General features: G+C 55.3%; 1 protein-coding gene across 1 annotated transcript in view; it reads left to right on the top strand.

Annotated features, from left to right (window-relative positions):
- The window catches only part of TSPAN15 (tetraspanin 15), a 45901-nt gene extending 20119 nt beyond the window's left edge, over positions 1-25782 (top strand). The window contains exons 2-8 of the mRNA XM_031956847.1: positions 10372-10557; positions 10946-11020; positions 20374-20469; positions 21188-21304; positions 23310-23357; positions 24181-24297; positions 24976-25782. Coding sequence (XP_031812707.1) covers positions 10372-10557; positions 10946-11020; positions 20374-20469; positions 21188-21304; positions 23310-23357; positions 24181-24297; positions 24976-25143 — 807 coding nt within the window. The 3' untranslated portion in view covers positions 25144-25782. The remainder of the gene's footprint in view (positions 1-10371; positions 10558-10945; positions 11021-20373; positions 20470-21187; positions 21305-23309; positions 23358-24180; positions 24298-24975) is intronic.
- Positions 25783-26547: the final 765 nt, after the last annotated feature.

The raw sequence follows: 26547 nt of genomic DNA, 5'->3' as shown, positions 1-26547 counted from the left end.
TAACTGACTCCGAGAGGATGGCGAGTGACCCCGGGGCAGTTCAGTCCATTTTTTGAGGTGTCTGCCAGGGGCGAGGGCCAGCGCTGCAGAGATCTGATGGAGGCCAACCCGAGGCCAGAACGGGCTGAAGCTAGCAGGGTGAGTGAGGGAGAGCACTCGGGTGGACTAATCCGCCCCAGGCAGCTGGAAAATGGAGAGCAGAGAGATTAACCCCTGCCTGTAAAAATGACAATTAACAATAATTGGGCAGGTTAAATAACAAAAATAACAGCACACGTCAGGCTTTAAGGTTGCAGAGGGCTTCCCAGAAGTTCTCTCAGTTATAAGGTTCAGAAGGAGACCCCTAGAGGGGTCGCAGACGGTGTCACAGGCGTGAACCCATCCCCAAGTCAGGGCAAAATTTGTTGTAATTGTAACTGCGGCTGAAGCAGGTGAAGTTCCCAAAGGATTTAGCAAAGGACTCAGAGCCAGAAGACAAGTTTATAGGAAAAGTTAGAGGCCGGAGCTTCTTGTTACTTATTTGCTAATTTTATGGCTTATGGGCAGGTTTGAGGGGTGCTCTATTTACTATCGACTCAGGAACTTGGTTATCTCTGACCAGCAGATTATCTGACAGTCCAGTGTTTGCAGGGCTCTCCTGAGGCCAGAAGATTGAAATCACTGACAGACCAATTGTAATTGCAACAGCACGCTGGAGACTTTAGGGTTACTGCTCTCTTTCCCTTAGAAGCTGAATCCCCTCCAATAACGAACATCGTTTGATTTGTTCATATAGACACACTCGCATTCACACAAGGGCACTCTGCGAATGTCAGATATTGTTATCCTCATCTCACCCTCCTTGTTTCCCACTTGGGATCCCGGAGCTGGAGGAGACTCCCGGGGCAGCTGATCCGCCTTCCTCATTTTAAAGGAGAGGAAGTGAGAGGTCGCTTAATTGGTCTGCCTGAGGTCACTTAGGAGCACTGACTGAGACCCAGGAAGGACCTTCCAGGCCTCTTGGCTCAGGGTGTCAAACTCAGAAATGAACTCCTAAGGGCAACCTGTCCACTTAGAAAAACACAAATTAGCATTATCTGTTGTTAAATGTCTGACAGTTATAATTATATTTTACTTATTTTAGCATTTATTTAAAATTTTTTATTTTTTTAAATTTTGAGTACAGAATTTCCCCTCCCTGCAGCCCCTCCACCATCCTTTCTACAGGTGAAGTCCTGCAAAACCCATTCCCATGTTATCTGCATTGCCAAAAATTAGTGACTTTCCGTGGCTGTTTGCTTGCCTTTTGTTTTCTTTCCCAGTTTTTTCCTTCTTGATCTGATTTTTCTTGTGCAGCGAGATAACTATAACTATATTTCAACATATTTAACATGTATGGGACTAGCTGCCAGCTAGGGGAGGGGCTGGGGGAAGGAGGGGAAAAGTTGGAACAAAAGGGTTTGCAAAGGTCACTGTGGAAAAATTACCCATGCGTATGTTTTATAAATAAGAAGCTTTAATACTACTACTAAGAAGAAGAATTAAAAAGCATGGAGTGAGTGAAAAAGCCTGCTTTGTCAGGACTCATAGTTGATCAGCTCTCTCTCCAAAGGGGGTGACCACTTGGATCCTGGGCCTTTGGGATTCTCTTCCCAGTTCTGTAGAGTGTCTTACATGGTTCTAGATAGATGGTAGCTATCAGCTATCATCATCATCATCATCATCATCATTATTATTTCACAGGCAAAGTCCCCTTATAAGTGATTGTTGAAATGAATTGAGTTCCAGGGGCTGATTCTGAGAAAATCAATCCCTGTGTGAAAGCCAGAGAAAGTGCTTTGAAGCCGCCCCAAATAAGGGTATTCTGATGGCAGGGGCCGGGCTGGCTCTTCAGAAAGGGCTGGGCCTGCCCTGGGGAAGGGAGCTGGGATTTCAGGCCGGACGGGGCGTTTGCCAGTGAAGTATCATGTCCCGGAACGCGGGGCTGGGTAATGGAAACCCCGAGCCAGGCCTCTCGGAGCAGCTGTGCTGTGGGGCCAGCCTTTGGCACAGGCCTTGGCTGAGCTCATCCGAGGGCTGAGCGGGAGGGGGGGGGGTATCCAAGGGGGCCCACCGGGAGCCACTTTCCTTGTGATAACAAGAATATTAATTCAAATAATGATGATGATTAACAACAAATGACAGTTTTTGTAATCATGATTAATGACAATAATTGACAGGCTGCTTCAATAGCAAAGCAAGATCATGAATAATAATGACTGACTTTTATGGCCCGAGGCTCACAAAACAATTTATAACTAATAATTAAACGTGATTAGGAACAAAGTGGACTCTACAAAACAGCTTCAGGATACAGCAGTTGCAACAATACACTTCAAAATAGACATTTAATGAAACAAAACTTGTTTTTTCTTAGGATAGTTCAGTGCTTTAGTGGTGGTGAAGCATTTGTATAGTCCCTAAGGTTCGAAAAGCACTTTTCAAATGTTATCAAATTCATTTGCTCCTCACAGCAACCGGTAGGAGGGAGTTCTATGATCATCCCTCTCTTACAGATAGATAAGCCTGTGGGTGTCTAACTCCGGTCTTCCTGAAGCTTGATCCAACATCCTGTGGCCCCCAGCTCTTTTAATATGTATTTTTAATCTTAATTTAATATTTTTATTTCAATTAATTTTTAATTTAAATTTATTTTATTCATTCCTTTATTTGTTTTATATATATTTAATAATACACATAATATATAATATAAATACAAATTTATTTTAATTTAATATTTTTATATGGGACAACTGAAAAAACCATCTTTGAGAGTCAAAAACAAGACGGTGCACACTGAAGTGGCTTACCAGTGTGTCCACAGACCTCTATTGAACACCTGTTCTGTTCTGCCAGAACGAAACAGTCCCTGTCTTCTGGGAGATTACATTCTGGGGGGGGGGGGCATAAGAAGCTAGGTTAATACATAAAGAATAAGCATGGGGTCAGGTTTGACAATGGGTCTCAGCCAACTCCCTCCCCTAGCCTGCCTGCCCTTCCCATTCTCCAATTTGAAAACTTTTCTAATGGGGGAAACTGAGGCCAGGCCTTTTCTCCAAAGCAATTTGTCCTCAAGTTTGAGGCTTTTAGCCAGGGGTCCATGAACTTAAAATACGTTGCAGTCACTGTTTCACTGTTTCCTTTGTAATCCTCTGTATTTTATTAGGTGCTTTAAAAGGTGGCTCTGAGGAGGGCCCGGGGCCCCTGGCAGTGAGTGCCCCAGAGCACCGAAGGAGAAGGGAGATTGTGTTCTTCACCACAGCCCACGGGCTGCGAGGCTGCCCCATTTTCTGCCCAGCAGGCTGCCTGCTTTGGCCCCAGGGGGTGGCTCTCCCTACCCTTCCTCCCCGCCCCCAAGCCTCGCTCACCATTATCCTGGGTGCCATCAGCCCTGAAAAATGAGTTGTTTGTTTCCTGCTCCGGGTGGCTGAGCCCTATAATTAGCTAAGAGGGCACGGGAAGGGATCCTGCACTCAGCCCTGGCAGGAAGCCCTGGGTCCAGAAAGAAGCCGAAACAAAAGGGGATAAACGAATAGATTGTTGTATTTTTCATCCCAGAAGTTGCTTGGAAGTGGCAGTTTATGGGGGTGCAGGCCCCAGCCTTGCCCACACTTGCCACCCCGGCCCCCAGGCTAGGTATGATAAACTGCAAAAATGCCATGTGCCCTTTCCCCACCCCATCCCTGCTCCCTGAGGGCCACAATGTGGGGATCCAGGAGAGCTGCCATTTGAGCTGAAACACTCTTGTTTTTTGTTTGTTTGGGTCAAGTGGAAAGCACACTCTGTCCCTGTGCCTTCCGCACCTGCTCTGGCCCAGGGGGCCTGAGAATGTTGGTGCTGGGAGACCCGGCTCTGGGTCCCGGCTCTCCTCTTAGCCCAGCTGTGGGCCCCAAGGCCAGGCAGGGCCCTATTCGATCCCCCACCATCCAGAAGGTCAGACCAAGCGAGCAGGAAGGCTTTTTCCAGCTTCACTGGAGTTCTGTGGTCGGTTCTGGTTAGATTTCCCTTAACTTCCCCAAGAAGTCTTGCATAGATTCCATATCTAGGTCTGTTTGTTTTTAGTCCTGCCTGACTCTTTGTGAGCCCACTTGGGGTTTTCACACACATATGCATGTATATTTGTGGATATTCAACTATGTCCTGCTCTGTTCTCTCCAAGAACAAACCATTTCTGAACTTTCTGCGTTTCTGGATTTCTACATCTTGAAACAAAGCCCAGGGGAGTGTGGGGGTATTTCATGGTCTACTTTTCAGAGTAACCCAGGTGAGGAGGTGAGACTCACCCTCCCGATGTGGGGATAGTATTGATCTTCTATCGGGCAGGAAGTTATAAGGAGGGGGCGCTCCTCATGTTCTAACAGACCTGCATTCAAGCTGAGCCTCAAATACTAGTAATGTGACCTCAGTTTCCTCATCTTGCAAAAAAGCTCCAAAAATGGTGATAACCGTTTGTCTCACAGGATAGTTGCAGAAATCCTTTAGGCTCCATACAATTGTGAGAAGGGGATGGTGGAGGGGCTAAGAGGATCCTGGGATTCTGAGCCCATTACTGGCCGTTGACCCCAGCTGAGCTGCCCAGCTCCCTTTGGTTGATGTTCTGCTTGTCGAGTGGGCCCTTCCAGAGATGGGAATTCCAGAATGCTAGACTGGAAGGGCCTTTCCTTAGAGCTCATGTCCAGCCCCTTCATTTACAGATGGAAAAGCTGATCTTAGAAAGGTCTAGGTCACACATGGAGGAAGTGGTGGGCCAGAGCTAGGACCCAGGTTACCTTACCTGTGTGTGATCTTCCATTACCAAATTAAAGGCTGGGGTGGGGGAAGGAGGGATTCAGAATTGGGTTTTTTTTAGGACTTTTTGGGTACCTCCCAACACCCCCCAAAAACCCAAGCAAGCCCCAACAAAACTGTTTCTGAAGTTTTTCACATTAAAAAAAAAAGCTGAGCATTTTCTAAGTAAATCACATTATTCTTCTTCTAAACTAGAAAACGGGCTGCAATGGAGTGGGCTGGCCTTTGAGTCAGGAAGCCAGTTCCTTCTCCCAGTCACTTAACCCTTAGTACCTCCACCAACTCCAAGGCCATCCGTTCTCTATAGAGTTTCGGTGGGCGGAGTTTCTTGGGCTCAGGGGTTTCCCCAGCAATGAATCTAGGGGCCAGAGCAATCCCTGCCCTCCCCCCAACCTCCAGATCAAAATGACTGCATTGGTAATTACGCTTAGAAAGTAGGAATTTCCTGGGTTTTATTTCTCCCAGAACAGAAACCTGGAAGCCCTCCAATGGGTGCCTTCCCACCAATACTCTGCTGTTCACAGTTTTCCTGAATATTTTTGCATCCTCCGTTGAGGAAGAGAAAAGGGTTACATTCCAACAAAAGACCCCCGAAGGGACCAAAGGAAGTAGCAGACTTCCTGAGCACAAGGCTGCTGGGCCGAGTGACCAGTTCCTGCAGAGCCTGGGCTGCGGGGTGGCCGGGACTGGCCCCTTCTGCTGGGGGAGAGGGACTCTGGGCCTTCCCAGGGAGGGAGCTTGTTCTTGGGCTGTTTGGGGTGACCAAGGCAGGTTGGCTTTTTTGGTTATTTGGGGTTTTTTTGAGAGGCAGTTGGGGTTAAGTTGACTTGTCCAGGGTCACATACACAGTGTCCAAGGCTGCATTTGAACTCAGGATCTCCTGACTGAAGGGCCAGTGCTCTATCCACTGCACCTTCTAGATGCTCCAACCAGAGCAGAGTTTTTTTTTTTTTTTTAATTTATTTTTTAAAATAATAGTTTTTTATTTTCAAAATACATGCAAAGATAATTTTTAACATTCATCCTTGCAAAACCTTATGTTGCAAATTTTTCTCCCTCCCTCCCCACAGAGCAGGTTTCAAAGGCCTTTGGTCCTCATGATGGGTCCACATATACTCCCGCCTTGCCTTAGAATCAGATCTGCCTCCCAAATCCAGCTCATGTACTTCTCCATCCTCCCCTTCCTCCCCCAAACTCCTGTGTTTTCTGTTTATATTTCCTTACATGTCTTCAGGTTACTTTCTCAGACAATAGGGAAGCTACACGAGGCAGAGGCTATTTTGGAACCCCAGCACTGGATCTGGCACCTTCAGAAGGACTTATTTATGTCCTCACTGACTTTTTCATTTTGGCTGGCTCAAGGAGGCTTCTGGGTTGGTTCTTATCAGCACCCATGGTGGCTTTCAATCAGGGCTTTTGGTCTGTTGGTAGGTGACATGTGGACAGTATCCTTGGCTGTGACAGACCAGAACTGGATGCTGGAAGCCACCCCATGATCTTTTCCGTTTGTGGTCCCCACACCTTTAGCCTCATCCCCGGCCCCTGGAGGAGGAGAGAGAAGAAGGGAAGGTGCTCAGCCTGAGGAAGGGCCAGCCTGCCAGCAGAGCAGTGCCCAGGAACTCTTGCTGGCGGTCAGTTTCCTGGAGGTGGTCAGGCTGGGCGAGGATACCCAGTGATAGGCTGAGATGGAGACCGGCCGTCTTAGACAGTTAGCCACCTGATCAGAAGTTCTGATTGCCCTGCAAGGTTGTGATTTGGGGCGGGGGCTATGGGAGAGGATGGCAGGAAAACAAGCACCCAGAGGGCTCTGCTGGAAGTTCAGATCTCCTTGAGGATATAAGTCACTAAGCTTCTGAGTCTTGGTTTCCTCCCCATTGTTCAATGACTTGAGAAGCTTCTACTTGTTGAACTTTATAGATTTTGATTTCATGCTCAGCACCGAATCATGGGGCCATCGAGTTCAAATTCACTTTCAGACCTTTCCTAGCTGGGTGATCCTGTTTGTCCAAGTTTCCTCATCTGTAAAACAAGCTGGAGAAGGAAATGGCAAAGCATTCTGTAAGTTTACCAAGAGAACCACACACGGAGTCACAGAAAGTCATAGGACTTTGTTAGTCATTTTGAAAAGACTGAACAACAGGTAGGGTGGGTCTCAGGGCATTGAATTCAGTGCTTCAGCTCCTCCCAGCTGTGTACCCTTGGGCAACTCTCTAAGACTGAGTTACAGAGGAGTTTTTGGTTTATTTTGGGAGAGAGCTAAGTGCTCTTTTCCCCAAGCCAGGTGGAATCTCATGTCTGAATCCTTGAGAAATGTAGTGCTCAGTAATCGCACAGCCCGCTTACAAACTTTTCTTTCTTTTGTCCCTTCAATCTAGGGAAGGGTCCTTAGATTCAAAGTGCCCTGGGCGCTCTAGAGCTGGTTTCCCTGGAGCTTCCTGGTCCCTGAGTGTTGCTAGGTGGTGCGGTGGATGGAGTAAAGGAGTTCCAATTCAGCCTCTGATGCTTACGAGCTGCATGGTCCTGGCAAGTCACTTCATCTCTGGAAAAAAGGGGATAATGAGAGCACTTACCCCCCAGGATTGTTGTGAGGGCCAAAGGAGATAATAATTGTAAGTTAGGTGCTACACAAAGGTTGGTTATCATTGTTTTCTAACCTGAGGACTTTTAGCCCAAAGTTCTCCTTGTTTTATGGAAATCTGTATCTAGCTGTGGAGCAGCCATCTGCGGCCCCCAGGGCAGGGGGAAAGCAGTAAAAAGAAATCTCCGGGGCTGCTGGGCTATTTTTGAGGCTGCTCATTTTATGGTCTATCTTTGGAAAATTGTGTATTTCTCCTGTCAAAATGTTTACCTCAGTCTTTGGTTGGCATGACAACCACTTCTGTCCGACTCCTCATCTCGGACAGCTTCTGGCTCCGTGGGGCTAAGGGGCCGGCCTGCTTAGGTAGCCAGCTGCGGCCCCTGCCCCGGACAAGGATCACCTGTAAAGCTCAGAGGGCAGGGCCTCCCCCCTTATGGAAAACTGAGCAGAAAGTTCCTGTCACAGAGTAGCTGGGGGATGGAAGGAAAACTAGCAAACCTGCTGCTGAGTCACCAAAGCCATCTCCAGGGTTCCAGATGTCTTTGTTCCCAGTGTAGTCGGATCAAAAGGAGTTTCTGAGATACCAGGTGCATCTGGGAATGTTCCTGTGGGTGAGTGCAGGTCTATAACGGGAGCCTTTCTAGGTATATCCAGATGGCCAGTCTAGAACTCCTGGAGGTTCTGCACTGTCTCCAGGGAAGGGATGGAAGATCTGGGAACACATATTCAGAACTGGAAGGGACTTCGGAGACCATGGAGCCCACCCCCCTCATTTTTTAAAATAGCTTTTTATTTACAAGTTATATGCATGGGTATTTTTCAGCATTGACTATTGCAAAACCTTTTGTTGCAACTTTTCCCCTCCTTCCCCCTACCTCCTCTCCCTGGTGGCAGGTTGACTAATACATGTTAAATATGTTAAAGTATATGTTAAATACAATATATGTATACATGTCCTAACAGTTATTTTGCTGCACAGAAAGAATTGGACTCTGAGATATTGTACAATTAGCCTGTGAAGGAAATCACAAATACAGGCGCACAAAAATAGAGGGATTGGGAATTCTATGTAGTGGTTCTTAGTCATTTCCCAGAGTTCTTTTCCTGGCTGTAGCTGGTTCAGTTCACTACTGCTCTGTTGGAACTGATTTGGTTCATCTCATTGCCAATTCCATCATTGTACAGAGAAGGAAACAGATTAGCCAGCATTCCCATGACCATCGAGTATCCCAGGGGGGCTTTATCTTGTGTCTTCCTGACCCAAGCCTCGAGCTCATTTTGCCCACTGCATTCCCCAGCTGCCTCCATCTGTGTGGCTGGTTCTGGGGCATTCCAGGAAGCCTCCGGAGTTCTAGGTGTATCTTAGTGTCTCCTGGTATCGGGTTCTAATCCTGTCAGGGGAGCCTTGGCTCAAACATGCCCTCCTGCAACAGGCCCCTCCCTTCCTCAGCTGCTCGTACCTTCTCCTCTTGCACTCTGTACGCACTGCTTAGATGGATGGCGTCTCCTACGGGGGAGTGTAGGTTTCTTGAGAACCATTTTTATTTTATTCTTTTTATTCCCTGCTCTTGAATATAGCAGGTGCTTCACTTACTCATACAAAATACTCGTCCAGTTAAAGAGGGGAAGCGTGGCCTGGTAGAGCCTCAAAACCAGGGAGCCCCGGGTCCAGTGTCTCCTCTGTTTGTGCTCTGGAGAGCTCTACCCCCAAGTCCCAGAGAGGGCCGTCCTGCTGGGGAGCTTTCTGTCCTTGGGGGTTCCTGTGGCACTGAGCTCTCAGGTGCTGTTCTTGTCCGTCCAGTAGAGCTTATGCTCCCGGCCTCCCTCGTCCTTCCCCTCGGCCATAGCAGAGTCAGATTGATCATTCTGTGTTTTCTCCACCGTGTTTATGATGGAGGGAGGGGAAGAAAGTCCCGTTTGCTTTCTCTCTGGGTGGGTTTGGTTGAATGCTTAATTAGTCATTCAAGGTTCAATTATCACTCAGTCTCCGATCCTTGGAGATTCTAGAGAAACCCTGGGACTCTTGGAAATTCCAGGTGCATCAAGTCATGATTGGGTCTAGATGCGTCAACAGAAGTTCTCGGGTTCTAAAGATTTCCATAACTTGTAGTTGTATCCCAAGTGTGGGGAGCCTAGTCATTCTCTGCAAAGCCTCCTGTTTGAGCAGAGCCCTGGGCTGGGCGCCTCCGACTGTCAGCCCCTTTCAGCCTCGGGACCCTAAGGCTACAGGTCTCTGAGGGCTCAGTGTGAAGTCCCCCTGAGAGGGGCAGCTGGTACCACATGTGAGAGTCGGGCTTCGGGATACAAGGCTGATTTCCGAGTCCTTGGCCCAGTTGCCCATCAGAAGAGTGCCAACAAAGTCTTTTAATGAAGAAATTCCCCTCCAAATGCCAGCTAGCTGCTCTCCCCACGTTCTCACCGCCCCCGGGCTCATGGTGAAAGGAAACTCCTAGTTGGTATCTCTTGTGGAGAGATCTTTTTAGAAGCCCCCCTACCCCCAAAGGCTTGAAATCCCCTTCAGCTGAGGAGCAGAATTAGCCCCGGGTCTTTCCCAGGAGACACTGGAGTGAAGCCAGTCCCTGTAAACCCCCTGGGTGATGCCCTCTGCCCCTGCTCCCAAGTAAGCTCATCCCCCTCATTCCCATCATTGAGGGGAGCTCATCCCCCTCATCCCCATCATTGAGGGGAGCTCATCCCCCTCATCCCCATCATTGAGGGGAGCTCATCCCCCTCATCATCACTTGGCCCCAATAACGCATTCTTTTTAGCCAATTGGCAAGAGGCAGCTGGCCCAGCCAGTAGAGAGCCGCCCTCCAGGAAGCTGGCATGTGGATCTGCAGATTCCCCGACATGTCCCAGAGAGGGCACTGCCTGCCCTGGTGGAGGGCGTTTCCTCTCTGGGAGTTCTCATAGCTGTAACTTTGTGTTTTCTTCCCCTTTTTTATGAGGGAGGAGAAGAAAGTCACCTTTGCCCTCTCTGCTTGCAGTTTGTAGGTGCCTTAATTCTCTCCGTGGGGATCTACGCGGAAGTCGAGCGCCAGAAATACAAGACCCTCGAAAGTGCCTTCCTTGCGCCCGCCATCATCCTCATCCTCCTTGGGGTCATCATGTTCATCGTCTCCTTCGTGGGGGTCTTGGCTTCCCTCCGGGACAATTTCTGTCTCCTCCAGGCGGTAAGCCGGCCCCACCCCCGCTCCTGCCCAGTTGGGGGGCTCCCTTGGCCTGCTGCCCGCCGGCTCTGGGGGTGCGGGAGGGCCCCTCACGGGCCGTGGTCAGTCACTCAGTCAAGTAACTGGGCAGAGAGAAGCCCACAAAGTAGATGGAAGGTGGTCTCCTAAGGGGAGGCCCCCTTTTATAGATGGGGAAACTGAGGCAGATCCTGGAGCCCTGGCTCTGTGCATGTGGTGCCCCTAGTGGCAGTGGGTACCAGGGTGAGCACTGACAGGTTCCGAAGCCCAGGCAGCAGCTTCCCTGCTGTGGAGCCTCAGTCACCTCATCTGTGAAGTGGGCGTGGGAAGGGCAGTGCTGGGCTCCCCCCAAGTGACCCCCTTCCTCCCACAGTTCATGTACATCTTGGGGATCTGCCTCATCATTGAGCTCATCGGGGGCGTGGTGGCCCTGACCTTCAGGAACCAGGTGAGCAGGGAGGGCGGGGGCGGCGGTAGTGCCAGGGAGGGGGGAAATTGGGGCTCAGTGCGGGCCCGGGGTCCTTCCTCCCCCCGAAGTTGTGTGTGATCGCTTATTGTGTAACTCACTGATACAGCCGCAGGCCACGGGAGTGTCCAGTGAGACCGGAGGGGGCTCAGGGAGAGCCCGAGGCCCCCGGCTTCTCGGGGTCAGTGCTGCGTCCTCACCCCTGCACCGACAGTGGGTATCAATGACCCGGCTGTCAGTGACGGGGGTCACGGCCAAATGCTCCGAAACTGGGGACGTTCTCGGGGACGCTTATGGGGGATACTCATGGGGACACTCTTGGGGACGCTCACAGGGACTTTCAGGCTGCCCCCGCAATAACCGCAGGTTCCCTGGGGGCGTTTTTGCTAGAGTCCCCGGCCTTGCCCATGGACCCAGCCCGGCCTTTCCCATTATCTGATTCTGGGTCCACAGTCACTTTTACTGATAACAGCGTTTGTAGTTTAAGATCCATCAGTCTTTTGGTTAAGCATTTCCTGCTATGGGATGGGGGTGTGCAGAGGGGCTTGTGTTGGGTCCTTGGCCCCATCTCACAGATGGAGAAACTGAGGCTTTAAACATCCCTCGGGGTGGAGAGGGGGGGACAGAGGCCTCGGGCCGGTTGGCCCTGTCCGGGGGTCAGGGTCAGGGCTGGCAGGCCCGGGGGTGTCCTCGGGCACCCGGGGAGCTCTATGAGGCCCAGTGGTGTCTGTTCTGTGTGCGCTCTGCGGGATCGAGTGTAGCAGACACTGGGGGGTCCGGGGGGCACCGGGGGTGTTCCCTGGTCAGTTAGGCAGCCGGCCACTCCTTGTGGCAGCGGAGCCCAGCCAGGCTGCAGGGAGTGCTCTGCCCCTACTCCCCGGGGCGCCCTCAGGTCCCTGTAAAGGGTCCCTCCCAGCCCTGCCTGTCTGACCTCAGTCACCCCGATGGCAAAGCTCTGCCCGGAACTGGCCCCTCACGGTCATGGGATTCGGGGGGCCCAGAGTGACCTGTCGCCCCCCCCCCCGAGGTCCGGTTAGAAGGAGAGGCCGGTCTTCCCCTCCCCCTCCCCCAACATGGGTCTCAGTGGCTCCCCACGAGCCGCTTGGGCTGTTGGGCCCCTTGTCACAGGGGAGACAAAGGTGATGAGAGAGGGAGGAAGGAGGAAACATGGAGAACCCAAGTGTTCCTCTAGGGGGCTTCCTCCTCCCTCCTCCCCCACTCCCCTCCTCCTGTTCTTCCTCCTCTTCCCTCTTTTTCTCCCTCCCTTCCCCTCTGCCCCTCGCCCTTTCTCTTCCCTCCCCCCTCCTCATTCTCCCCCCCCGCTCCCCTCCCCCCCAGTTTTGACCCATTCACCATCCATTTGTCTCCCAAATCAGAACCTGGCCTGAATCTCTCCCAAGGACAGACTCAGAGGCTTCTTGATAAAATCAGCTTTTTAATCAAATTAGGTCATTGAAACCAGGGGAGGGAGGAGGGACAGGTATTGGCAGGAAGCTCAGCCCTGCCCCTTGGGATGGAAGAGGAGGAGGGTACAGGAACCCCCGCAGGAGGAGTCCTGGCTGACCCGCCAGTGGGGGGCACTCTTTGGGCCTCTCTGGGCTGGCCTGCTGCATCGCTCCTGTGGCTGGGGGGGAGGGGGCTGAACGTGGCTGGGCACTGCTATGGGGGGGGGGCACTCCTGGGGCAGGGAATGAAGCCTGTTCCCCCTGGGCTGCATGGGCGGAGAAATCCCTCTGGGGCCCATGGGGTTCCTGGCACCTGGGGGGCGGCTCCTGGGGCCCTGGGGGGGGCGGCTCCCTCACAGGCCCTTGTGTCCGGCCCTGGGACGCAGTGACCCCCTGGGCGAGGTCAGGCAGGAAGAGGCGCTTCCCCCCCCCCACCTCAGCCAGTGTCCCCTGGGGGATGGCCCCCAGAGCAGCAGGTTCCCAGCATCCCCCTCAGGGACTACCTGGGAGCGGCTTCTGGATACTTGCTGGAGTAAATTGAGGCTCCAGCCTTGCTGCGAGGCTGCCTCGGATTCCCCCATCCCGGCCCTCTGAGCCCTGCAGATAAATGGGGGGAACCATTTTGTAGATGAAGAAGCTGAGGCTCAGAGGGGACCCCTGGTGTGGCACAGTCTGGCATAAATGACCAAGCCAGGCCCTGTGGGCATCCTTCGGGGCACTGCTTCCTGGGAGAAATGAGAGGGAGAAGCCTCATTGAGGTCGGAGGGGGAGGGACTGGCCCCTGTGAGGACTTTGCTCCCCGGCCTGGGGGAGCTGGCCAAAGGGACCTTGCGCGGGGGCCAGATGTGGGGGTCTCCCACAGCCCCCTGGGCTTCACCCACTCCTCTGAGCAGTGAGTGACCCTCCCTCCCTCCCTCCCTTCCTTCCTTTCCTGCCTTCTTCTCTTCCTGTAAATCAGGTCCCGAGGGGGTTTGGGGGGGGCGGTGGCTGAGAGCTCCCCCAGCACCAGCCATGACCAGCCCAGTGGTGCCCTGGAGTCACAGGCTTTAGAGCTCAGGGACCCAGGAGACACCAATTTGCCTCATTTTACATACAGGGAAACTGAATGGGGGGGGTGGAGCCTTCATCCCCCCCCTCCCCCCCCCCCCCCTGTGCTGGGGGGTGCTGGGACTTGAATCTTGCTCTGCCGGCTCGTTGCATCCCACAGGGTTCCTGCTCATCCCTTTGTTCCAGACGCCGGCACAGCTGTGGCCCGAGGGGCCCCGCCTCTGCTCTGATCGGTTCCTTCCTGCCTTTGTGTTCCCAAGTGTCCTGACTCTCAAGGAGCCCTTGGGCTTCTGGCTCCAGGATTCCCAGCCGCCCCTCGGGCTCCCATCCTCCTTTCAGTCTTGGATCAGGGGAGGGAACACTTAACTGCTGGTAATGAGTCTGGATTTTGAGACCTGCTAAATTTATTCTTAAGAGACTGAGTGACACATTGAAGATTGCCTTCACTCTGGGTTCAGAGGCCTTGGATTCAGATCCTCCCGCTGACACTTTCTGCCTAAGTGATCCCGGCTGGGTTACGGTCACCTTTTGCCTCAGTTTCTCTATCCGTAAAATGAGTGCATGGGAATAACAGGTCCCCTCTTGCTCTGGTTCTGTGATCCTCCGAATTGGCCGATGTGAGCTAGACATTGCTGAGTCAGTAGTGATGTCTGAAAGATTGTGAACAGTGAGAGGGATGCTGTGGGACTAGAAAAAAGGAAATTCTTCTTCAGTCACTTTTCTGTTGTGAATGACTCTTTGTGACCCCAGTTGGGGTTTTCTTGGCAGAGATACGGGACTGGTGTGCCATTTTCTTCTTCATCCCACTTTACAGATGAGGAAACTGAGACAAACGGGGTGAAGTGACTTGTCCAGGGTTACACGGCTAGGTCTAGATATGAGCTCGATGCGGTTTGAGTGCTCTCAATTCCTGGTGGTGATGTTAGTGACAATAAGAGAGTTGTTCAGAATCCCCTTTTAATCAGCTGCAAGTTTAGAATGAAAGAATTCACTCATTCCCGAATTATTAGTGGCAAAATGAAAGTTTATTGTTGGATAGAAACCAGTTTGCCAAGAGACTGACTTCTAGAGAGGCAGGTCTATGGAAAATGGAGTTTTGGGCTGAGAGTGCTTTCTCCGGGGTCAGGAGGGGCCTGGCAAATGGCTGAGGCCGTCTGCAGACCTCGGCTGAGGGAGGCTGTTCTATGGGGTGTGTTGGGGAGGGCTGGGGCGGCCGAGCAGATCAGACCAGGATTCCTCGATTGAACGAGAATTTAGAATTTCTCTGGGAGTTGCTCTCTCCTCCTGGAAGCTTTGGACTCTGTCTCAACCCCTGGGAACCCGGGAGATCCTGATCAAAGGGGACTCTGAGAGTGAGACTCCTAAAGGGAGCAGTTCCCCTCCCCTTTGAAGCCCAGTGCTCCGTTCACTTTGTGCCTGGTTCCCCTGAAAGGCAACATCCCCGTTTCAAAGAAAAGAGAACGAGACGGCAGGCTCACCTTCGCTTCCCAATAAGATTCTAGAGCCCCTTTCAGAGGATGGTCAGCGTACAAGCAGAAAGGGAAGCAGCGATCCCCAGGGCACGAACCTTATTTCCTCCTCAGTGAGGGGCATTCCATGGGGAGCACAGGGAAGTGCAGCCAGCACGGCCTCCCTACGTTGTAGCAGATTGGTTTTTATTTTTGTTTGCTCCTCTTGTGGATAAGGCGGCCGCTCTGGGCTGGATGCTGGGAACGGGAACAGCCGACATCTGTATCCTCGTAGCAGCCATGTAGCCTCCTTGCTCTGAAGAGTTTGCTTTGTTCCATCATCTCAACTTGAGTGGCAGCTCCCCCAGGGAGGGTGTTTTGCCTTTCTTTGTCTTCCTGGCACTTAGCACAGTGCCTGGTACACAGTAGGTGCTTAGTAAGTGCTTGTTTTCTGATTGTTGATGTTCCCAGCTACTAATCACCTAGGGTTTATTTTGTATATGCCTGCCGTGTACGTGCTGTTTTTTCCTAGCTCTACTTACAAGCCTTGGTGGCAACTGTTTTTAGTTCTGTGTTTGTATCCCTGTCACCAAGCACAGTGCTGGGCACTCGGTAGGCACTTAATGAATGCTTGTTGATAATTACCTCAGCAAAAAAAAAAAGAGAGAGAGATCAAGCAAATGCTCAGAATTTAGAGAAAATCAAGAAGACTTGAACTGATGTAGAGCATGGTTTGTGGGAATGATGCAAAATCAAGAAGACCTGAGTTCAAATTTGACCTCAGACACTGAACACTTCCTGCCTATGTGACCCTGGGCAGTCACTGAACCCCAATGCCTCAGCCAAAAAAAAAGAAAAAGAGAAAAAGAAACAACAGCAACAACAAACTATTGCCTCCACAAGCTGAAGCTGGAGGACCGGTAGTTCTTATGAAAAAGACCTCGGGGCATTAGTGGGCCACAAGGTGAACACATATCCTCCGTGTAACCCTGGCTGCTGTAGAAGCCGATGTGATGGCACAGCCCCCGCCCCCCTCACCGGGCCCAGCATGTTGGGATTGTCTTCTTCAGGCCCGAGCGCCTATTTTAGGAAAGACTCGGAGAATCCGGAGCTTTGTCTGGTAGGAGACCGCCATGTTCTGTGGGATCGGCGGAAGGAATTGGGGCTGCCTGGGCTAGGGAAGAGAAGATTCATGGGCTCTCACCAGGCCGGGCATCCCCTGGAAGCCAGGCCCCTTGTGCTCGGGGGCCTCTCTGAGGGCAGAACGAAGAACGGAGGGGAATTCTCGCGGAGGCAGATTTAGGGCATGTTAGGAAAAGCTTTTTAACTGCAAGACAGATGCTTCAGGGGTGGTCGCCGCCTCCACAAAGCTCGCAGGACGGCCGTTGGCCAGGGAGATTGCTCGACAAAAGGTTGGGTGCAGGTGGTCTCAGAGGCTCTGCCATTTTGTGGCTCCCTTTCTCTGAACCTCAGAGCTTCCATTCTATGCATCTGGGAGGGGAGCAGACTGAAGTTAAGTGACTTGACCAGGGTCACACAGCTGGTAAGTGTCTGGGACCCCCTTTGGACTCAGGACTTCCTGGCTGTAGGCCCAGGGCTCTGGACAGCCTGCATGAAGCGACACTTTATAGCTCAGGGCAGTGTTGACTGACCTGACTAGGGTCGCACAGCTGGGATGTCTCCTGCCCTCCACTGCCCTTCCTGGGCTCCACCGCCCTTCTCTCTTCTCTGAAGGGCAGCGGCTCCGTTTGCTTTTGAGTCCTTCCCCCGGGTCTCCTCTGCCCGTGGTCATCGCGGGGGGAGCTTCTCTTCCTTGGCAGCAAGGCCTGGGAGCTGCTGCCTCTGTCCCGGCCCCTCCCAAAGGGAGCCCTTGCTCAGTAATTCGTCTCCTCCAGATGCTGCCGTGGGGGTGGGTGCTGAGGTCACCGAGCTTCCCAGGCCCCCTCTGCCCCCATGTCCCCGCTCTCCTTTCCTGCTCCCTCAGCTCTCCTCCCCTCCCACCGATAGCAGGACTTCACGTTTCTTTGCGGTGAGGGAGCGCTGGGCCTGGCTCACAGCCGGGCGGCCCCTGACTTCTGGTCCTCGGCTGTGTTACGAGGCCCCGGAATGCCCACTTCTGACATTGCTGGTCCAGACTTGGACGCCCTTTCTGGTTCTGACCTTCTATGTTCCACCTTCCGACTGTCCCACGTTCTATGTGCTCTGAGGGCCTTCCCAGCTGCTGTGTTTCTGCCCTGAGATTTAAGCGCCCTTTGGTTTTGTCCCATGAGCCAGTTCTCTGCCCCCATGTGCCAGAGCGGTGATTTCTAAGCCCGCCCCCAACCAGCTCATCCCAGAACAGGGGTCATACCTCTGAATCACTAACCAATCCCCATAGACCGGGTGCGTTGGACACATCCATCGATGTGACGGGTCATGTGGGATCCCCCTTGTGTGAAAGCAGCTGACACTGTGTGGGAGCGATCTCGGGGCTGTCTGGGCCTGTGTGTGATGCGAGAGGGACACTCCCTCCCACAGCCAGCCCAGCCGGGGGGAAAGGACTCCCACGGGGGAACTGCCTTTGTGGGGAGGGAAGGGGAGAGGGAAGAGTTTCCTCTTCTCCCTCTCGGCTCTTCCATGTTAACAAAGGGACGCCCTTTCCGACTCCCAAAGTCAGAAGGTCTCGCTCCCGTTGGCGACGGCCACAGCGTCCATTGGAGCCGGTACAGAGTGCCTCGGGCAGCCGGGGCGGCATCTTCTTTGGGAGCCAAGGGACGGATCTGGGACAGATAAAGCAGAGCAAGGAGGCGGAACTTCGGGGCCCCCAAGGACACCCCCTCCCAGGGAGGGGCAGAGAGCTAAGCCCGAGGAGAAGGTGACGGGGGCTCCCTGGAGGGAGGGTTCCAGGAAGCAGTGACTGGGCTCCATGTGTTCTCTGATGTGCGCCTTCTCCCTCCGGGGACCCAGGGTGTGCAATCAGGGTTTGGGCCGGATGTTTGTCTGGGCCGTTTATCTGAAGTAATTAGCTTTTCGGAAGGCTAATTCAAGCCTGGCTGATAACCACTGGGGAGCGTGCCGGTGGGGGCTCATAATATTAATAAACTGCAGATTTTTAGGGTTAACTTAATTCATGTCAATAAATAAACGTTTTTTAATTTACTTAATTTATTACCATGTTATGGCTTTTCTCCTTTTGATGTACTTTTTTAGGTACAGGTTGTTACTTTGTTGAGCACCTACTATGTGCCAGGCACTAAATATATAAGAAGAGGCAAAAGATAGTCTGTACCCTGCCCCAGGAACTTACAATTTAATGGGGTGACCCTGGGAACTTGAGGGGAACAGTAGTCAGCTGTGTCAACCTGCAAGTCTGAGGGAAACTGGGTGAGACCTTAGGCCCCCGTCTCCCCTCCCCGGGCCACGTGGCCCGGGCCATCATCATCCTGGTGCTGAGTTGGATTTCAGGCTGCTCATGCTGCCCTTGGAGATACTTGGCTGCCCTGGCACCCCTGGGGACTGATGGGGGAAGGGGAGGGGCCCGGGGCGCTTAGCTCAGTGGCTCCCAGTGACCCCCAGTCAGACGTGCAGGGGTTTGGGGCATCGGAGGAACAGGCAGGAGAAGGTGGGCTGCGGTCGGAGCTGGAAGCTTATCCTTGGGCAGCTGGGGGGCGCGGTGGGTAAAGCACCAGCCCTGAAGTCGGGAGGACCCGAGCTCAAATCCAGCCTCAGAGACTCAACACTTCCTGGCTGTGTGACCCTGGGCAGGTCACTTATCCCCAGCCGCCTCAGGGGAGATCTGCGAATTCCCCCTTGTCCTGCGTGTCCTGCCTCAGAGGGGGCCGGGTCAGGCGGGGCCCGGGCTCTGGGGAAGCGAGGTTTCCGTCTCTGTAAAGGCCCAGGCACAGTCCTGGGCATGGCCTATAACAGGGTGGAGCCCGTGAGTAACTTGGGGAAGCAAAGGCTCCAGGACAGTTGCGGTTCCCTTCTCGTGTCTCTGGGGCACGGTCAGGCAGCGGGCGAGGGAAGCGTCTATACCCCTGAGGACACCCCACATGTCCGATGGGAGAGCCCAAGGCTTGCAGCCCCGAGCAGCTGGGCCGGGAGCCTCTTTCCTGGCCTCCGTGGCCCGGACGACGTGTCCCTCAGGGCCGCCGGAGCTCTGAGGGCGCTGACTTGGGGCCGCCCCGTGCCGGGAGTGCCGGCTTCCGGTCACACAGCAGAGACGGGACTGCCCGGAACCTCCCAATGGAGAACCCCCCTGCCAGTGTCGGCGGCACCTTCTGCATGATCTGTAAGCTTATGGCGGGGCTCTCGGCCTGTGGGGTCCTGGCTCCCTTGGGGCATCTGGGAGCTGGGGGGCCCTTCTCAGGGCGCTGAAGTTACAGCTCCCAGAATTACACAGAAAACCAGTCACACTGAAACGAGGTTCTCCGAACAAAAAGAAAGTCGAGCTCTGACCCCCGGGTTAAGAACCTCTGTCTAAAAGACAAAACAATACCACCTGATAAACTTTGCTGAGCGCTCACTCTGTGATCTGGCCCTGAGAGGTTATGGGGCTCCCTAGAGCCCCGCCCCCACTGTGTGTGAGAAGGATTTGGATCCAGGTCTTTCTTGAATGACCCCCCCGCCCCCCCTGCCTCGGCCCTGACCCAAGGTTCCATTCCCAGGGGAGGCAGTGGCCCCAGAGTGGGCCCGAGAGAAGGCCCGGCCCGCAGGGCTCCGCTGGGTATTTGGGGACCCGGCCCAAGCCTGGTGTTACTTGGGGGAGGGGACCCCCACCTCCACCCCCATCCCCACCCCTGGCTTTGCTGTCTGGCTCTCCCTCAGATGTGAGAAGGCCCCTTGTTGCGGGGCTTTAGCGTCCCTGTGGCCTGAAGGCCCCCATTGTTCTGGGGCGGGCAGTGTCGCCTGCCCATCGCTGGGGCCTCGCCCGCCCACAGCTGCTGTGAGGCCCTTTGTTTGCCCAGAGAGCTCGTGCCCGGCAGGACTGTGAGGGAGGGCGGCGGTGGGACTTGGGGTGGGACGCGGCCAGGCGGCATTCTTCCCGGGGAGAGGCGCCCACCCCTGACAGGAGAGCTGGGCGGGGGGCGCCCTGAGAAGGGGGGGGGGGGGGAGAGGGCCGGCTCTTCCAGCCATCAGAACTCCTGGAGCCTGGGGTGACCTTGGCCAAGCCACTTTCCCGGGCGAGGTCCCAGGCTCCTCAGCTAAGAAGCGAGAGCTAGTTGAGCGTGCAGGGGCCTTCCAGCATCCTGTGATCCCCTCCCTGAGCCCCTCCTTCCTCATCTGTGAGGAGCCATCATCCAAAGGGCCGTGACCTGTAACGTGTGCCCTGCTGAGCAGAGTCACAAGGAGTCGGGGAGAAGGGAGAGACCCCAGAACCAGACCGACCTTTTCCGAATTTCTCTTTTCTGAACAGACGATCAAGTTTCTGAATGACAACATCCGAAGGGGAATTAAGAATTACTACGATGACCTGGACTTTAAGAACATCATGGACTTTGTTCAGGAGCGGGTGAGCGGGGGCTTGCCTGGGGCTTGTATCCCCTGGGAGTGGTCCCGGCTTCCGGCCCTTCTTGACATGATGCTGAGGGGGAGGGGGGGCGCTCTCGTCCTCCCTCTCTCCTCCTTCCTGCCTCTGACCCCCCTCATGGGACGGTGACTTAGGGGAGGGAGCAGGGGCATCGTGGTGACTGTGACCCAGGCGCACGCAGGGGGTCTGAGGCACGGGTTCTAATTCTGCTCAGATGCACCCTCTGTTCTCATGGTTATTTGTAAAAATGAGTCAATCTGAGTGGTCCCCAAAATCCCTCCCGACCCCAAATTGTGACTGGGCACAGCACAGAGGTGTGGGCGCCCACCATTGTGGCACTGATCATGAGATGTTTGTGTAGTGCTTGAGGGGTCCCTGTGTCTGGAGCAAGTTTAAGGGTTTCCTCACAAAGGCCCCTCAGAGGCTCGGTGGGGAAACTGAGGCTCGGGAGCATGGTCCCCTCTGAGAATCCTGGAGCCTGGGGGCAGATGGGGGCTCCTGGCTGTTCTGGGGCCTTAGTGCCCACAGGGACCTGTCCTCCTGGGCTCCCCCCTTCCCCAGCTCAGAGACTCATGGCCCCCCGGGTCTTGAGCAGGAGCGGGGAGAAGGGAAGGCCAGGAGGGGGTGGGGCAACTGTCTCTCTCTCTCTCTCTCTCTCTCTCTCTCTCTCTCTCTCACTGACTTTTTCCTTCCCTCCCAGTTTAAGTGCTGCGGGGGAGAAGACTACAAAGACTGGGCCATGAACCAGTACCACGACTGCGAGGCTCCCGGGCCCCTGGCTTGTGGGGTGCCGTACACCTGCTGCTTCAGAAACACGGTGAGTCCCGGAGCCGCCTTCAGCAGGGGCCGCCAGGCCAACGTTCGCAGAGAGGGGCCGAGGACGTTCTCAGGCTGCTTGTCCGTGGGGGCCCCTCAGCGGAGTCTGGGCACTTGGGTCACAACAAAATACCTTGTTCCTCTGCCTGAATGTGATGGTAAATATTAGCGGCAAACGTGGCCTCGAGCTTCCCCAGGGGGCGGGGACGGACCCAGCCGAGCCCCATAAACACCCTTCAGGGCAGCTACTGGCCGGGTGGGAGAAACTGAGGTCGTGGGCAGCTTTTTTTTTTGCCTGTTCCAATCGAATTACTCCCTTCCCCCACCCAAGTCACAGCCGTGGCAGAGCTGCCTCCGAGGACCCCCCTTCCCTTTGTAAAAACCAGGGGCCCGGCTGAGCCCTCCTGGCTCCCTCAGGACAGTGTCCGGGGAAGCCGAGGCCCCTCCTTCCCCAGTCACGTTCCCAAATGCCGAGAATAAAATCCCTCGGGCTACAGAGGAAGCCAGTTCTGGTGAAATCCGGTCACCAAAGTACTGAGCGGGAGAGTTCTCGGGCCCAGGTGGGACGACCTTGCAGCCCGCTCTGGTTCCGCAGCCACGTGGGGCTGTTACAGACTCAGTGCGTCGCGCAGTTCAGGCCCCGGCCCTCGGGCTCGCCGCGTCTTACTGCCGGCCCCCGGGCTTCTGTCCGGGCTGTCCCCGGGCCCAGGGTCCCAGAGGTCTCTCTTCCTGTCAGGCTCCCTTCAGGCAGCTTTGGGCAAAGCCTTTCCTGGTCCCTGTGTCTGTCCCGAATGAGCTCGCGGTTAGGCGGTGACTCCCAGCTGTGTCTCTCCGGTAGAGCAGCAGCTTCTCGTGGACAGAGGCCGTCTTCTTTGCATGTTTGGCACACAGTAGGTGCTTAATCACTGCAGCATGGATGAGGAAGGAGAGAAGGGAGGAGGGTTTGTTAAGTGCCTGCTGTGTACAGGCTGTGCTAAGCGTGTTACAGATTCCCTGTTTGAGCTTATGCCATTACCCCCATTGCACAAATGGGAAAAGTGAGGGGGGGGGGGTGGGGAGGCTCTGTTAAATAGCTAGTAAATGTCAGACAGGATTCTAACCCAGGGCTTCCTCGTTCCTGATGCGGTTCTTGAGCTTGGGCACTAAGCGCCCCCTCCCCTTGGGTTCTGGGTTCAAGCCTGGGACTCGACCAAGCAGACATTCAGCCCTGAAAGCCTCGGCTGGAAGCCCCCCTGGTCAGGAGGGACCCCAGAGGGCAGATTCCTCCTCTGTCAGAGGAGGAGCCTGGGGTCAGAGGGGCAGCGACCTTGCCCAGAGCGCCAGCTCTTGAGGGCTGCTTCCAGACCTGCCGCAGAGGGAGGCTGACATTGTCCCAGCAGACGCCCCCCAGATGGCGGGTCTGACGGAGGCGTCCATGCCCCTCGAGCCTTGCTCCCTTCATCGTCGTGGAAAGTTTCTGATCCAGGCCTAAAGAGCTTTGGAATGGACCCTGTTCTGGCCCATTTGCCACCAGGTTCTGCAAACCACCAGCCGCTGTCTGGCACATTGGGGGTGGGGATGTTCTATGGCCATGGTCGGACCCTCTCGTTTGGCAGAAGAGGAAGCTGAGACCAGGGAGGGGGGAGCGTTTCTCTGCGGGGGCCGTGGGGGCCTGGTGCGGTGCCCCCCTCGCTATGAGGATGCAGGGCTGGGGCCATGGAAAAGGCTCTAAGTCACCAGGACCAAAGAAATGCAAATGAAAGTAACTGAGGCGCCCCCACCCTGGTCCGATATGGCAGAAAGGGACGGGAAAACGGATACGGAGGCAGCGCCGGAGGAGCTGGGAACCAGGGGTTCTGAGCATAAAATTAAAAACAGGGTTTCAGCGGGAGAACAATCCTATCAGATGCAGTCACCAAAACATGTTTTAAAAAGCCGTGGGCCTCAGTTAGGGCCCTGCACGGGGGCTGCTTGGGCGAGCGGCCCCAGACCTTCCCCACCGCTCTGACCTTTCCTCTCTGTTTCAGTCTGACGTCATCAACACCATGTGCGGCTACAAAACCATCAACCAGGAGGTGAGAGCTTCGAGTGTCAGAACCCAGTGCTCCCTGCCCTCCTCCCCCCGTCCCGGTGCCGAGGGAGCTTCCCCAGCCGGGCCGGCCGCCTCAGGGGCTTCAGGGGCGCCCCTGGTCCCAGAGAGCTCCAGAACTGGGTCAGCGCGGCCACAGCGGCAAGAACAGGGTCCGGGGGGGGGCGCCGGGGCTCTGGGCCCAGATGGTTCCTCATGGTGGCTCTGGGGGTTCCCCCGCATCCTTACAGACAGAAATGGGCTCAGGGGGGCCGGCCCACACACCCAGTGAGGAGTCTGTGTGAGGGACAGAGAGAGAGACAGAGAGACAGAGAGAGAGAAACAGAGACAGAAAGAGGAAGAGACAGAGGGGGGGGAGAGGGAAAAGGAAGGAAAGAAGGGAAGGAGGGAGGAGCAGGTGCTTGAAACTCTCCCCCCCACCCCCGTGCCCTGCCCCACTGGGTGCCCAGAGACCCGGAGGCTCTGCCCGGACTGGGGCCTCTGGACGTGGTGGACGATGCCTCGCTGGCCATTCTCTTGAGCCGTTCACAAAGCTCTTCACAAGATGTAATCATACCTGATCCTGCCAGCGACGCTGTCGGTCCCCATGTCCTGAATCCAAGAGAGGTTAAAGTCCCTCCTTCCCAAGTGTGTGGAGTCTTCCTGGCTCCTGGTTCTCTCTGTCACTTGGAATGTTAGCCCAGAGCAGCCCTTAGAACCCGGGACCTAGAATGTCAGCGCTGGGGGGTCTGAGGGTGGGGGCGTCGGGCCGGGAGGGCAGAGGCCGGTCAGGGTCCGAGCCCCCCTATCCCCTTTGTACCCCCGGGCAGCGCCTGAGCGTCCTGGACGTGATCTACATCCGCGGCTGCACCAATGCTGTGATCATCTGGTTCATGGACAACTACACCATCATGGCTGCCGTCCTGCTGGGCATCCTGCTGCCCCAGGTGAGGTGGCCCCGGGCGGGAGGCGGGGGGGGGGGAGCCCCCGGGGCAGCAGGAGGGCTCTGGGAGGGGGAGGCGGTAAGCAGAACGACAGCCGGAGGGGGGCAGATGCTGGCGCTCTCTGAGCCCAAGCCCTCGGCCTCCTCCTCTGCAAAATGGGTACGGTGACCCCCACCCACTGAGGCTGGGCGCTTCCTGTTGCCCACACTACCTACAGTGCCCAGGATGGAGCTGTGATCTCAGGGGCTCTAGGGCAGGAGGCTCCTCTGCCTGGCACCTTCCCAAGTGCCCAGCTCCTGCAGCCAGTGTGCCAGAGCAGCATTCGAACCCGGATCCCCCCAGCTTCACCCCCCTCCCCCCATACTGATGAAGGCCGGCCTCCCTATACAGCCCCAAGGTCTGCAGAGCTGTTGACACAGGTTGTCCCTGGGCCTTGCTCCGGGGACTGATGATGTCAGTGGTGGTCTCATTATCCCATCCCACAGATGAGCAAACTGAGACCCCAATAGGCGGAGGTCAGTGAGCAGCCTGTCAGTCTTAGCAACAGTAAATGGTGCTGTGAGTCCTGGCAGAGCAGGACTTGAACCCAGAATCAGGCGCTCTTTTCCCCGGGAGGGACGGCGGGCTCAGGGCACTGCAGGTGGGAGGGCGGCCCCCGACTGTGCTCCCTCTCCTGCGCAGTTCCTGGGCGTGCTGCTCACCCTTCTCTACATCACGAGGGTGGAGGACATCATCTCGGAGCACTCGGTCACCGACGGCCTCCTCGGCAGCGAGAGGAAGGCGGACATGGAGTTTTCGGGGGCCGGCTGCTGCATGTGCTACCCTGGGGAGCACCCGCCGGGCCTGTGACGGCCTGCACCGGACTGAGGGGCGGTGGGGAGACCCCCGGAGCCCCAGGCCCCATCCGCTGAGAGCCCGTTTTCCTGTCCTGACATTCTCTGGGACTCACAGGGGTCCTGACTCAGCCATCCTCCTCCTCGGGACAGAGCCGGGGCCAACTGGCTGGAGACCCCGTTCCCGTGCCTTCTGTGGTGGTGACTGAGGGGCCGACTTGGGGTCCGGAGCCCTGGGGCCTCCCACCCCCTGTCTTGGTCTCCATAGGCGGCTGTCCCGGCCCACTTATGTCCTGGCTGGGAAGCTTGGGGCCAAGAAGAAGGAAGGTTTCTGGGTTAAGCCCAAGAGGCCAAGTGTGGGAAGGGGCGGTTTGCCCCGAGCTGGCGACCAAGGGCTGCTCCTGGGCACGGAAGTCAGTGTGGCTGGCTCTGTGCGAGCTATGGGGAGGGTGGGGGGTGAGCAGCCGGGGCCCCCGGCAGCGTCCGGAGCCGCCGCGAGTGTCCCCAGCCAGCCGCAGTGCCTTAGCGCGGCCATTCTTTCTGTGCTCTGTGCCTTGAGCCCCCACGGGGGCGGCTGCTTCGGAGACCCCTTTTTATGTGACTTTTGTAATTGTAGAGTTTTGTACACAAATAACAGGCCTGTTTGACTAATGAACTGTGTGTCTGGCGTCTTGTTTGGCTTTTCTCCCCCGGCCCCCTCGGCCGGCCCAGCTCTGCTGCTCAGACCGACGGCATCCTGCGCCCGTGAGCCAGGACTGCCTCAGACTGCCCGCGGTCTCCGGTGCCAGCCCCTCTGCCAGGGCCCAGGATGCCCACAGACCGGGTGCCCTCTGGGTGTTCCTTTTGCCGGTGAGATAAGAGGTCCGGCCCCTGTTGGATCTCTGTGCGGGGTGCTGGGCTAAGGACTAAGATCCTGAGTCTCTGCCCTCAAGCCGTTTCCATTCTACCAAAGCAAGCAGAAGGACGCCCTGCTCTCCTCCTGCCGCTCCCAGTCTCGCCCCCTGTGCTCTCGCACTGAAGACAATTATCAGAATCTCTCACTCCTCTGCCTTTCGATCTTGTCTCTTTGAGAGGCAAGGAGGCCCGGGGGAGGCTGTCACGAGGGGAGCCCACAGAGTATCCTTGAGGATGAGGATTGGCTGGGGGGGAGGGGAGTGGGAGAGTTTGGTGCCATCCATTTATGGAAATCTCTTCCCCAAGTAGTTAAACCCCAGCCAGGGAGAGCCCAGAACACCTCAAAAAGCCGGGGCTTCAGACCTTGTTCCAGGCCTCGAGTTTCCCTCAGCCGGGAAAGAGCCCACATTCCTGACAGAAGGGGACGGGGTGGGCTGGGAGCTCCTAGTTTTGACAGCGGCCTTTACGCATTTAATACCGTCCCAGTAGATAGCTCAGGCTAAGTGCAGGAGCAACTGGTGGTGCA

Source organism: Sarcophilus harrisii, chromosome 2, assembly GCF_902635505.1.
Source record: "Sarcophilus harrisii chromosome 2, mSarHar1.11, whole genome shotgun sequence".
Taxonomy (NCBI): Eukaryota; Metazoa; Chordata; class Mammalia; order Dasyuromorphia; family Dasyuridae; genus Sarcophilus; species Sarcophilus harrisii.
Note: the sequence above shows the minus strand (reverse complement) of the source record. Positions and strands in the feature narration are given on the sequence as shown.